Source organism: Conger conger, chromosome 9 (assembly GCF_963514075.1).
Source record: "Conger conger chromosome 9, fConCon1.1, whole genome shotgun sequence".
Taxonomy (NCBI): Eukaryota; Metazoa; Chordata; class Actinopteri; order Anguilliformes; family Congridae; genus Conger; species Conger conger.
Window position 1 is genome coordinate 49,687,148 of NC_083768.1, and position 13,713 is coordinate 49,700,860.

General features: G+C 40.3%; 1 protein-coding gene across 1 annotated transcript; it reads left to right on the forward strand.

The window, feature by feature from the left end:
- Positions 1 to 3,643: 3,643 nt before the first annotated feature.
- Positions 3,644 to 5,546, forward strand: lratd2a (LRAT domain containing 2a). Its single transcript, XM_061255186.1, has 2 exons — positions 3,644 to 3,790; positions 4,111 to 5,546. Exons 1-2 carry the CDS (start codon positions 3,787 to 3,789, stop codon positions 4,956 to 4,958), a joined length of 852 nt encoding a protein of 283 aa, XP_061111170.1. The 5' UTR covers positions 3,644 to 3,786; the 3' UTR covers positions 4,959 to 5,546.
- Positions 5,547 to 13,713: the final 8,167 nt, after the last annotated feature.

The window sequence follows — 13,713 nt, forward strand, 5'->3', positions numbered from 1 at the left end:
TCCGGTCCAGCAATTGAATTCTTCTATTTTCCTGACCGGACCTACTTTGAATTCCTTGAATCATTGTATCGACGCCTCGGGCTCTGTCATGAGAGGAGGGCCGGTCGACGGTTTGGCCGATTGATAAAAAACGGAGTGGACTAACCGAGTAGCCTGGCGGTGTGGTTCATCCGTGTCTCCTCTGGGACTGACTGCCTGTCACTATGACTCTCAGTAGCACTGGTCTGCTGTGACCCCGGGGCATTTCGGAACTGCGCCGACATGGAATACAGTGACCCCAAAAAGTCAAACCATACAAATCTTAAAAAGAATGGGCTGGATAGGGGGGGGTGTTGTAAGTACAGGACAAAACTGACTTCCTGTCGATGCATTGTTTCTTTTGACTATCCGCTGAATGCCGGTGCTCGAACAACACAGGGTTAACAAGCCATTTGCCTTCTCGGCTTACGGCTGCCTACAGTGTGCAGAGTGCGTGTACTGGTTTGGATTTGAAAGGTTGAAGGAACAGCTTAAATCACTTAAATCACCTCTGCACATTTCCAGACGATTTTCCCCTTCTGCGTTCGGCTTGGTCTGCCTCGTTTCAGTACCTGCAGACTGACACAATCGGCACAAACAGTGAAGCCTTCCCTCCATTGCAGAAAAATCCGTTATTCCATGAAAACTGGCGCAGCGCTTGATAAATGATGAACAGGTGTGTTCTTATCTTCTGGTTCTCAGAAAATAGGCACACGGTAACCCAGAAATACAGGAACTGACTGGTATCCAAGGCCAGAGATTGGACCGTACTGTTCCCTGTCCGAGGTGTAAACGCTCATGCATAGCAGCACGTGTGTGACCGTGTGCATTCTTGTATTCCTGCCTATGTGTGTCTGTGTGCATACCTCTATATGCGGAGGTGTGTGTGTGTGTGTGTGTGTGTGTATTTGTGCGTTGTGATCTCGGAGTGCTGGTGAGTTCGCCTGGCACTCGGCTGTCCAATCTGCTGCTCCTCATTTGGCTGTACACATGGCAGCTAAACTGCAGACCTGTAGGTCCTGTTGGCAGTTAGGGAGCTTCATTATACCCTTGCCTGCAGCACAAAACCTCTGATCCTGAGGTAGTCATTTCCCCTGTTTACCTCGCCTGCTGTCAGTGTTGCCTGGGTTCATTTCTGCAGTGTGAAAAAGAACTCATCAACTGCCTGAGAAGTTCAGTCCAACCAGAGACCGGTTTACCTGTGAACGTATACTTTTCTGGGGGGGGGGGGGCCATAACGTCATCGCCGCCTGCTCTCGTTGCCAGCGGCGACCTGATGAATGTGACTGGGCTGGACAGGAACGGCAAGACAAATAGAACTGAGGCTCCTTGCATTCCAAGCACGTTAAGGACGTGTAGGTGTTGAGAGCTCTATTGGAACATGAGAGATGAATTGTAGCGCGGATCTGCTCCAGACATGAAGCCGAGGATAATGACACGGGCGGACGATATGTAGTGCATGGCAGAGCATCAGTCAGGCTGCTTGACACCACTTTTCCCAAGCGGAGGAACATGCTCACACTGAGACCTTGGCAATGTGTATCAGGTAGTCAATTAAAGCGGGAGCAGTTTCCCATGAGCAGCACATATGGGGTGTATAGGCACGGAACACCATAGCCTGCAACTGTTAGTACAGGGTGTCATTTACAATCTGTTCGTCAATATGGGGAAAAAAACGAATCGCATGAAAACAGCTCTGCAGTGCTAGTAACTTGCATACAGTATATTCACACTGACCAACACTCACAGAAAATTGTATTTGTAACATGCAGTAGGTGTTGCTGCCTCAATAATATTTATAAAATGCTTTCCAGGAATTATTTCACTGAAATAAAATTGTGAAAAGCAGGTCTCCCTTGATGTCTTTTAATATATTTTTTATGGGGACTACATATCCACTGGCAGAAGTCCAATGGTTCTGGTCTGAGCAAAATCTTTGAAGTCATATTTAAATGTTTACTTTTTGAAATCTCATCACAATGCAAGCACAAGGTTAGAAATATTCTCTGACATTTCTGTACCAATGATACAATCAATTCTGTCAAGCTCTGCAAAGAGGCTTTATACGCACATTTTCTCAGATGAGCATGGGTAGATATTCAAGGCTTTTTGACTCAATATGCCATGAGATAATGCTGGGAATTCATTGATTCTGATAGGTTAACTGCCATCTGTCATTCACCTCAGGCAAGTAATTGGTTGTTTAGGGTTGTCCCTGCAAGATGAGGACCAACATTGGATATGGACAGCTTTGCATTTTTCTTCAGAGCTCTTGCGTATTGAATGATGGAATAAAATGTTGGTGAAACCAGATGATTAAAATGTTCATCACGTCACAATATAATTTTAAGGATGACCGTATGTTATCGTGATTAGTTACCCCTAAGTTACAGGTTGTAATGTCCTAATGAGGAGACCACTGCTTTATACTATAAGGGTCTTTTGTGGGAAAGGGTCTTATATGTGGGGAAATAAGTGTGCTGCAGCTTCTTCTAGAAAATACCATCTGGAAAGCAACATATTCGTACAGGCAGGGGGGCGGGGCAACCGGTCTGTTTATCCTGGGCCCTGGAGGATGTCTGTGAACTTGCGGCAAATATTATTTTCCCGGGCCCAGGAAGTATATAATGATAATTTTGTCCGTGGTCCGGGAATTTCAACCGGTAGCCATGTATGCAGTAAAACGAGTTCTGTGTAAATTGGCTGTGAATGGCTCTTTGCAGACTACATATAAAACGTAACTACGAATATCAACGAGTGTACGTGCCTGGCCGAGATAAGTTTGTGAAGCCTTCGATGTCTGCGGCTGCATGTGTGCCACAATGGGTGGATTCGTGTTTACCCTATCTTACATATCTCTGTTACAGTTGCAAAAAAGAAGAAACATTGAGAAAAGGCTGTTTCTTAATGTGCCAATGCTCGCATAATGTATTCGAGGCTCAACGGCCCTGAGGGTACTAAACGCCTGGTAACCTTGGAGAAGTTATACAGTAGACTCAATACGTTCACGTTTGCGAGTTGACACTGCTCATTGCTAAATCTACTCTTACAGTACCAACTTTGTCAGAGTTGATTGGGAATTTTACTGCGTAGTGAACTTTACAATGTGCACTTAATGGCAAATTCGGATACAATACGTAGATGGATAAATAAATAACTTGTTACACACTTTGTCGGAGCATTATTTTCTCACAGAGACGTAATCCTTCCTCAAACTATTCCTCAAGGTGGTATTAAAAATCTGAAATCAGAACACCTGCTTGCTCTGTCCTGTCGGATTCATTCAGTTTGATTGTAGTAATGCATCTTCATATGAAATTCATGAACGCATACCGGTATCGAATAACAAATGTTTTGCTGGTTAAATTTGGTATTGTGGGTACAAAAACAAAACGTTATGGAAAATTATTGCCACTCCAAATCGGATTTGCACGACAATGTGCACCTTTGCGCAACGCTAGCCGTCAGATGGTGTTTATAATATCATATCAAATGTGTTTTTTGAAAGAAACGCCAGAGCAACATTGTGAATCCTGAGCAATAAAATGTGCTCTGTGTCTTTAAGTGACAAGACTTGTGTAATTGTTCCTGTGTTAAGTTGCGCTCAGATCTGCCTCGAGATCGGCACTTGCACAGTAGGACCGCTTGGTGTATTGCACCTCGCAACATACCTGGCTCTTGGATTTACAAAGAGCCAGACACGGTGATAATAGGGTTCTTCGTCATCGTAAAACTATTATTGCCGACTCGGACGCAGCAATGTAATTTATGGGTAAGTTGAAAAGCTCTTTTGGTAGGTTCTAACTATGGATAGGAATGTATCAGGAGTGCCGTACCTGTTTGGAATGTACCTATAAAATGTACCAACTTTGAACAAATTGAAACGCAATAGGAACTAGGCTTTACTGGTCATAACGACTCGTATTTCGGTACATGGGCTACCCTCTTTCTTGGATAGTGTATCTGCCACTTTAGCTATAGGCTACTACCATCCCCACGACTGTTTATGGGTTGGAACCCTGCTGCACCGTGAAATTAGTTTTACAACGGTACTACATGTTGCATTGTCTATCATTCCTCTATCTTTAACAGGTGGAGTTGCATGGTATTTCACCCATATTGCGCACTACTGGAGAAGAGGAATGGGTAATCAAGTTGAAAAATTGACTCATTTAAGTTACGCGGAAGTTCCAACTGCGGATCCGAACGGCTTGGATACCGAGGACGACGGTCCACGAATCGGAGTCTCATATATTTTCTCTTCCGACGATGGCGAGTTGGAGGATAACGGAGGTATAGACAAGGACCAGGAAGAGAAGCATTATGACAAGCGCAACGAGCTGGAATGTGCAGTGTTCAGACGAGACGAATGTATTTACGAGAGAAGCTCAAAAACGGTTGATATGGGTACATACTCTCCTGAGAATTTGTTGAATAAGTGCAAACCAGGTGATTTGGTGGAGTTCGTGGCAACAGGCCAATACCCCCACTGGGTTGTTTACGTGGGGGACTTCCAGGTCGTTCATTTGCATCGAGCAGAGATAAAGAACACTTTCTTAACCGATGCCAGTCGGGGCAGAAGAGGTAGGATTGTGAGTGATCTTTATAAATTAAAATCACTAAGTCCTGAGGTTGTTGTACAAAACGCAATGGAACAGGTCGGACTGAAGGATAGAGAGCTGAGTTGGAGGAACTCTGAATGTTTTGCTGCTTGGTGCAAATTTGGTAAGCGCGAGTTTAAAATCGGTGGCGAAATACGGATCGGAAAGCAGCCTTACAGGCTTAAAATTCAACTGTCTGAGAAAAAGGCCCATATCCTGGAATTTCAGAGTTTGGAAGACTTGATCATGGAGAAAAGAAGAAACGACCAGACTGGCAGGGCTGTCGTTATCCAGGAGCTTGCAAACCATATGAATTGCATCGCGGAAACCAGGAGTTAGCATATTACCAATTGATGGCAATCATTGCTCAAATCAAAGTGTTGGTGGGTCCCTTGGATACCAGATCATTCTTCGGAGGCAGGACAATATCTATATCGACAAATAATTAGACATTTGCTTAAACGGTGCATTAAGCTTCATACACAATAATGATATATGCAGCGGGACACAAAAAGGGTACTGGCTGATTTTGACATGAAATGTATGTGTCAGTAACACCATATGACATAATTACATAAGCAGATGTGAAACATTATGAAATCTATCAAAGATGTTAGTTTTGATGTTTTTTTTCCAAAGGTGCCATTTTTGGTACTTGGGGTAATTCATTACCAAAGCCTGCCCTTGAAATTACTGCAGGTATAAATGTTTATCATATGACATTTGACATACAGACTTCAAAATGCAACTTTCTAACATATGAGCATATCAACTAATAAATAATTTGATTTTTGTACCACATTTATTTGTACAGTATCCGTCAGAACTTACATTAAACACTGAGCAAGCCTACATGTGGCACTTTATGATCATGCATTCTCTACCACAAATTCCTGACAGGTAAACAAAATAAATTGAGTTAAATGATCTGGATGTAATAAGGGCATTCTTTTTATATGGGTGTTTTTTGAAGGTACTGAAGGAAAAGGTTATTCTCGCTTCAGAGTACCCCAGCATGGGTTAAAAGTAAATACTCTTAAGAATGTGAGTAGAGCCTCCACGTGCAGCCTAACTGCATTTTTACCTACTGCTAAATATTCTTACCCAGAAAATGTTGTAATTTAGGATGACCTGACCTGCTATCAGAGTGGATTGCTTCCATGATGACAGTGATTGCATAAAGTATAGTACACAGGAACAGGCTGCACTTAAAATCAATTTCCGATCCAAAGCAGCAAATTGAGAAAGGCATGTATTTTCTGTCAAGCACTGGCTGCAGTCCTAATGCACTGACCTGATGGGTTTCTTTGAAGATCATTTTTTTAAGAGTGAAAACATAAACACGGTAATTTTCAAGGCTGTAGGCAATAATAACAAACCCAAAAGCCGAATTAAAAAAGATAAAACTGCAGCTCACTGTTTATTTAGCCTGTTCTCCTTTCAGCAGTTTTGGCAAACAACATTTAATCTTCGTACCTGTGTTGAGTCCATGCATTTCTAATGAATGGAGATTAATTTGATGATTAACATGCCATATGTTCTTACATAAAGTTTGAAATTTGTCATTAATGGGGACTGAAGGTCAATTCTATCCATTCAATCAAAACAAAAATCATAGCTCTATGCCTTGAGTGAAATATTACCTAATAGGTTCAACAAAGAATGAGATAAATGAAACAAACATGCTGTGCATCTTCTTCTATGAACTGTATGGCTAGCCCTGGAATGAAACGGGATGTATCAGGAAGTAGGCCAAGATAACGTGCAAAGGTGAAAAAATTATTGACAGTGAATCAATCTTTTTGCAAGTAATATGCCAGAGACTTGGATAAAGATGTCGTTGAATCATAGACCTACATCTTTGTTATATAAGCTTTTAAAATTAAGGGCCTGTTATGCTAAGATCTTTAGCGTAATGTGAAACCTTTTAGCGCGTACAAAACTACGAACGCAACCGATCATTGGTGCAAAGTGAAAACTATGACCTATAATATGGTTTTGCCTGTGCTGAATGGTTTTTCACATGCTAAAGGTCTTAGTAAATAAAGGTACCTTCACGTACATACATTAGATACTCAAACATTTGATACTCAAAGTCAAGGAAGCAGTATAATAGCATTAAATTTAATCTGTGAAATGCATTATGATTGGGGAGATATCATTTTATGACTAAACGCTAATATAAGTCTGAACGCTGCTGTGAAACTGGTTTTCAGACACAGAGTTACCTAAGGCAGCTGCCAAGGGAAGTGTGTAATGGCTAAAACAGGGATTGTCATTTCATTTCTGTTGTTAAATGCCAGGATATGATGTCTTTCCTTTAATGGATTGATTTGTGATCTGATGGGTAGGGGACAATTTAAGCTCCAAGTGTTACATTCAAATTGTTTTTCCTCTTTGTGACCCATTATGATTGTTTAATTGGCTTATTAATTCCAATGCCATGCATTCTAGTGCAGAATGGCTGCATGCATTACCCTGGTGGGTGGTACATATTGGTAGTCATTTAGGTAAATTTCTCCCTGGCTGAAAAGTGCTTTGAGATCCTGAGATTACATATGCTGTGTCAATCCATTATCATTACCACTGTGGATCTGCAGCTTTGTGTTTACTTTCTGTACAGTACATAGGCTCACTTTCAATTCATCCCACCTTGAGGGGTTCATAGCCATAATCTGGCTCTGTGAATGTGTCGTTGAATCATACCCATTTTAGTTGTCTAAATGGTCCCTCTAAATAGTGCAACGTTAAACATGACACATTTTAAGATAACTTTAACATTTTTTTTTATAGTTTCAAAATAATGAAAAAAGGAAAAAGGCCCTGTGCAAAAGTTTGGGAACCCTGTCAGTTAATACTTTGTAACTCCTCCTCGGGCAACTATAGCAGCTTGTAAACGCTTCCTGTAGCCAGCCATTAAGTCATTCAATCCTCGCTTCTGGAATTTTTCCCCATTCTTTCTGGCAGAACACCTCTAGCTCAGAAATATTCTTCGGCCTCCTTGCATGTATGACATGTTTGCGATCTCTCCACAGATTTTCAATAATATTCATGTCTGGGGACTGTAGTGGCCATTCCAAAACCTTCATCCATTTTTCCTGGAGGTACTGTACTTCATGGTTGTTTTTGAAGTTTTATAAAGATACTTTGGATCATTGTCTTGCTGGAATACCCAACCTCTCTTCAACTTCATTCTGAAATCCTTGGACAACTGTTTAGAGCAACCCATGGTTCTTAACATCAGACAACAGCCACTGCATTTGGATACTTTAGAAGGCATGGAGTCACTTCAGAATAAAAAGTTCAGCCCTGAAATTATACTCACTTTACTCATTGAAACCCTAACAAGTAAATCACCTGGGTCTGGGCCTTAGTAATCATCTTTTAAAAAAGTAGAAAATAATAATCCAAAAGGGTTCCCAAACTTTTACACAGGGCCCTTTTCCTTTTTAATAATTTATAAACAGTAAAAAATGAAAATAAAAAGCAATCTTGCTTTAAAATTTGTGGAAAGGTCTCATGTCTTAACTCCATTTAGAGTTCAGGTTTGCTTTCAATCACGTACAGATTCATTGTAAAAAGACATTTAAACCAGGGGTGCCAAAATTCTGGCACCCCACTGTATGTTGGTGCCAAAATGGCTGCTTTATACTGTGGGTTGCGGGTGGGGGTGGGTAAGCGCTATTGATGATGGGGAAGTTACTGTCTTTCACTGTTTTTGCAAAGTGCCTTGGGATTCTTGGAAAATGAATAGTACTACCTGAATAAAATTCATCCATCCATATATTCTTTTATTCAAGGTTTTTGAATTATTTTCTCTTTGTGAACACTGTCACCTTCAAACCAGTGACAACCACTGAACTACAATTAGAGGGAGGCAAAGAAGTTGCTTTTGTGCTAGTAAAAGAAACCGGACATTATTTGCATTAAGAAACAGTTTCACTAATGGATACCCATAACCTATTTGACTTGTCATAATTGCATCTGATATACTCTAGCAGACAGAAGTTGTTTAAACTCCACATTGGATGTTTTTTTTTGTTGTTCAATTTTAATAAAATAATTCAATGTGAACTTCAGAAGGCTACCACGTGACTAAATAGAGCAATACATTGCATATAGCAATTAACTGCTATATGGAGTGATCCTAATTACAACTGGAGTGCTTAGTATTGCAACAAAAACAGGCTCATTAGTGTTGAAGAAAAGTCTTTTAATTCAAATTGTTGAGTAAAGGACCAATGTGATAAGGCACTCTTTATTCATTCTCTGAAATAAAGCAGCATGCTCTCTCATATTCACTCAGTGAGCACATTAGGTATTTATTAGACATATTTTTTGGACTTATTAAGTCTTCTGCTGCTGTAGCCTATCCCCTTAGACATTCACATTAATGTCACCTTCCTGTCAGCTTCGACCAGTCTGGCCATTCTCCCCTGACCTCTCTCATTAATAACACGTTTCTGCCTGCAGAACTGCTGCTCACTGGATGTTTTTTGTTTTTCGCACCATTCTCTGCAAACTCAAGAGACTATTGTGCGTGAAAATCCCAGGAAATTAGTAGTTACAGAAATACTCAAACCAGCCTGTCTGGCTCCAACAATCATGCAACGGTCAAAAAACACATTTTTTCCCCATTCTGATGGTTGATGTGAAAACTGTGTTTTACGTCAAAACTATACACTTGGCACAGTGTATATTGTGACAGCCATGTCCATATTCTTTTTGTTGCTGCTGAATCAAATCTTTATCAAAACAACTTGATCTGCATGACTGCTGATAAAACAATAGGCACAAACATGCATGTTGATTGCTTAAAAGTCATCCCTGAAGTGTACATCATCTTCCATGTTTATAAACACAGTTTGTTGTATCCCAGTTTATTAGTGACAAGAGTGAAGCTTCAAAATGGTCAAGCTTTACCTATATCAGAAACTCTTGCATTGATTCAATTATTGTGTATTGATATCAGAGTCTTTTGATTGGTTCACACAGTGCATTGCGTCTCAACCTATTATTGCATTTGCAAAACCTCGCTCTCCCCTTGCGTCTTTTACCATATCTAAATACACTGGTTGAAGACATGCAGGCACTGCAGGGGTATATATGAGGTTTGCAATATTTGTAAAGATTGTTAATCTAAAGAGGTTCAGTCTTTGTTACTGTAACTGTAACTTTGTAACTGTAATGTGAAGCTATGCAAGCTTCTGTAGATTCCCACTGCTTTTAATGTGCCCGTCTGTACCACTTACTTGTCATGGTGACCATTGAAAAAGCCTTTAGAGATCTTTTACAGTTATTTCCATCCCAGTCAGTAGTGTCTTCATTCGTATTCAGTAATGTATTGTTAAGGTTAAGGATTATCATTGACTGCAACCCAGACATTTCATCTTGGACCAATTTCAGTGAGCTACAAATGATAGCAATTCACACGACACACTGAAGCGTGTCATAAGGTTTGCTATGGTTCTCTTCCAGTACTGTATTTTGTGTTGAAACTAAGCATTTACTCTTCAGTCCTGTTTTGTCCAATATTTGCTCTATATATAGAACACAATATATATCCTCTGTTGCTAGATTTGAGCATAAATGTAACTCATAGAGCTCCAGATGCACTCAAAACCACTGAGTGATCTAATGGGAAAGGTCCAATACAAAAAAAAAAGATTTTAAAAGGAAGCTTTTGGAAGTTAGAAAATGTTTGTAATCGATCTTTTTCAGGCCAGTAGTACGCATGTAATGCTTTTTCAATGAGGTCCAAAAAGGAAGTTTTGAAACTTTTCAACTATATTGCTCCTCCTTTTAATCCCTGTATGTACGTATCTAGACGCCACAGTTTACCATGGTTCTACATTTCTAGCTGAACCATGTCAGTCAGGGCTAATGCTAACATAAAACTCAATGAGCGATAAAGGCCAATAACAGATTTTTGTGTAAAAAGCCTGCACCACCATTTCGGCACTGGCACACAGAAGTGACTGTACGCTTTTGTGTTTGGATGAATTGAAAGTCTTTTATTTTGCACTGCATGCTAAAAACAGACTCTGTTGCATATAGACGTGTTGTCAGGATATGTCAACCACAGCCTAGTGGGCTAATTTCATTATGAACGTTCACCGCATGACGATGACGACCTTTGTGCTGGGGGTTGTGCAATTAGTTTGATGCCGGTGACAGACTAATCAGGGAGGCCATGTTGTGATAAGAAGCCGGTGTGGTTTTTCTGTTTGCTTCGCAGACCACCTCACTAAGTGCCATTAATAAGGCGGTCTATAATACACATTACAAAGGGTATAACATGTTTCTGTAAGTGCTGCCTAACATGGTTATTGTTACTCCTTTCAAAAACAAATCTGCAATGGAAAAGTATGACTGCCTAACATAAATCATTCATATAATAATCTTCTGATGGTGAAGTGGAACAGATAGTATACTATACATTTTGAAGATGGACAGTTATGGTTGTGTGGGTGGAACATCCCATTCAGGCCCTAAAGCCAGACAGCTGTGTGCAACGCATAACTGACACAATGCCAGAGAAAGAGAATTCCAAGCTGCAGGATATTCCCTGCCTTAGCAACAACACCATGCGATTGCTGCCATCCAAGTAACTCTGACCACAGCCTGAGCACAAAAGTGGATTCATTTTCCATTTTAACTGGTGATTCAATAACTACAGTAAATAGAGCAAAGGATGGGATTGGAGCATTTGGGGGCATCTGCAATCCCCCTGTGTTATTTTCCACTTAATGTGTGTGTCGTCGAGGGATTGGTGGATTTGGCACACGCTGGCTGGGGCCCTCCTGGCCTCCAGTCCCATGGAAACTGCCGACGCCCTTTGAGTCGAGGGATTCGATGACTCCCCGGATGGCTCATTGAGTCCCAGCTTGGGGAAGGGCACTGAGCCGGAAACTCTGAGCTCAGTTTCCGATCGGGATTCTTGGATTCCCCTTCATGTGAGGTTCCAAGGATTCCACCCCATGCACTGGCTCTGTAGTCTTTCAGGTGTTTAAAATGCCTTCTCGTGAAGGGGAGTCTGCTAGTGCACCCTTGTTTTGGACTTTGGTCAACAGCCGGGGGTTGCTATGGTAAGACTTACAGTGTGTTAAATTGAGTCATTAGGAATGTTGACATGCAGTATGTTTATCTGAAAAGGAGCCACCTTCAGCAGTAAGGGAGGTACTCTACTAGACCCCAGTGTAAATAACATAATTTAGAACTTAATTGATGTTTAAAAAAAATAATTTCATGCCATTTTAGCATGAAATGTTGAAATGCATGAAAAAATATGAAAAGCAGTAAACATGATTAACTGACTCTGAAAATGTCTTGGTAGTGAAATGAGTAAGTAATCATGACTATCTGATATAATGAATATTGATAATTAATTTCCAGCCAATATAATATGAAATGTTTTATATTGTCTGCTGTTATAATGTCTAGGGCTTTGGCAGTTAGATTTTGACAGACAAATATATGTTTTTGTCCAAGAATTCCAACACAGCAGTGTGCTATTCCCCAAACATCAGCCTTATAATTTGTTCATTTGTTGAAGCAAAATAAACGCTATAATTGGTACTTACTCTCAGTGCTCACAGCACTGTACAAAATTCAAGACCACATCAGATTTTCACAGTTTATGGGATCTGTGTAAAATCTTTTAATATTCTTCCATGAACTATTGACCGCATTTGATTTTAATTCCAAACAAAAAAACAACAAACCAAAAAAAATTGTCATAACAATGACAAACTGGTGAAATTGCTATATACTGTACCGAGTATTGTTATACATTAAATAATGCAAACCAAACAAGTTTGTACCCATAAAAAAATAATGAAAATTTGCCTTAGCAAGGGCTCAACAATCAATATTTGATGGAGTGACCCTGATTTGTCTGGATTGGTCTCATATTCGTATCTGAGCTGTATGTTTGACTGGTGAGCTGCTTTTTAATGGTAGGGTTTCCAGTTTTAGTCAACAAGTGCCATGAGTCACTCTAGACAACCGAGGAGCCTCCATAGCATTCATGGTGTCCAGTAGCGGTTTCTGCCATAAGAGGTTACCTGGCAGTACACATGTACGCGTGCACACGTCCCAATCGCTTCAATCTATATAACCTAATAACCTATAATCCTATAACCTACTGTAAGTAATCAGGGAGCTACAACATTTATCTGCTCATGTTGGACTTGGAGTCAAGGTCTCATGATTTGTGATGTGTATCATGAACAAAGAATATGGTGAACAGACATGCAGCCCCATCAGGTGATAAGTAGGGGGTAGAGACAGGATGTTGGCAATGTGTGAGATAAATAAGACCACATCGTGTTTGTGCTTACTTACCAAATGCTGTTTCAAAATGATCTTCTATAAAGCAATAGTCTGCAAAGTACGATGTGGCAATACTGCACTACTTGCAAAAGACTTTGGTCTCAATGTGCTTCCCCTGTTCAAATAAGTCTAAGAACTTGCATTATAAGTTTAAGAACATATACGTGAAGAAAATAATCCCAATTTGTGTCTTTGATTATCCAATCCAATTATAAAAAAATGTTTGTAGTGTTATTATAATTTGTATATTATGTTCCATATGTGTTGGAAAGGGAAGGCCATGCAGGTGACATCATCACACCCAATTAAAATTTAATTTAGCCTAAAAGCTCTCATGCTTTTATGGGGGGGGGTTAAAAGCCAGAACTGGCACTGAGGGTATGATACCATTCACCATTTAAATCTCCCACAAACAGTTTTGTCTGTCTTGCAGACATTCAGTGTAGTGACAGTAAAAAAAGCTGTACCCCTTTCCTCTGGACACACATTGTGCCATACACCATTTTCACTAGTGGATCAGTTGCAGGAGTAACTTTTAAGAATATGCTTGGAAGCAAGCAAGGCTCATGTGCAAGCTTAGTTCACATTTCCTTCTTTAGGAGTTTTACGAATTATTTAAAGCACAGGTGGACAAGTCCAGTGCTCAGGGGCCTTAAAGTGAACTATTTCATGTCTGGTCTCATCTCTAGTTATGTAAAGTTACTTTACATGTTGTGCTAGGCATGAGCTGATTGAAAGATAACTCAGTCCTGCATGCCCA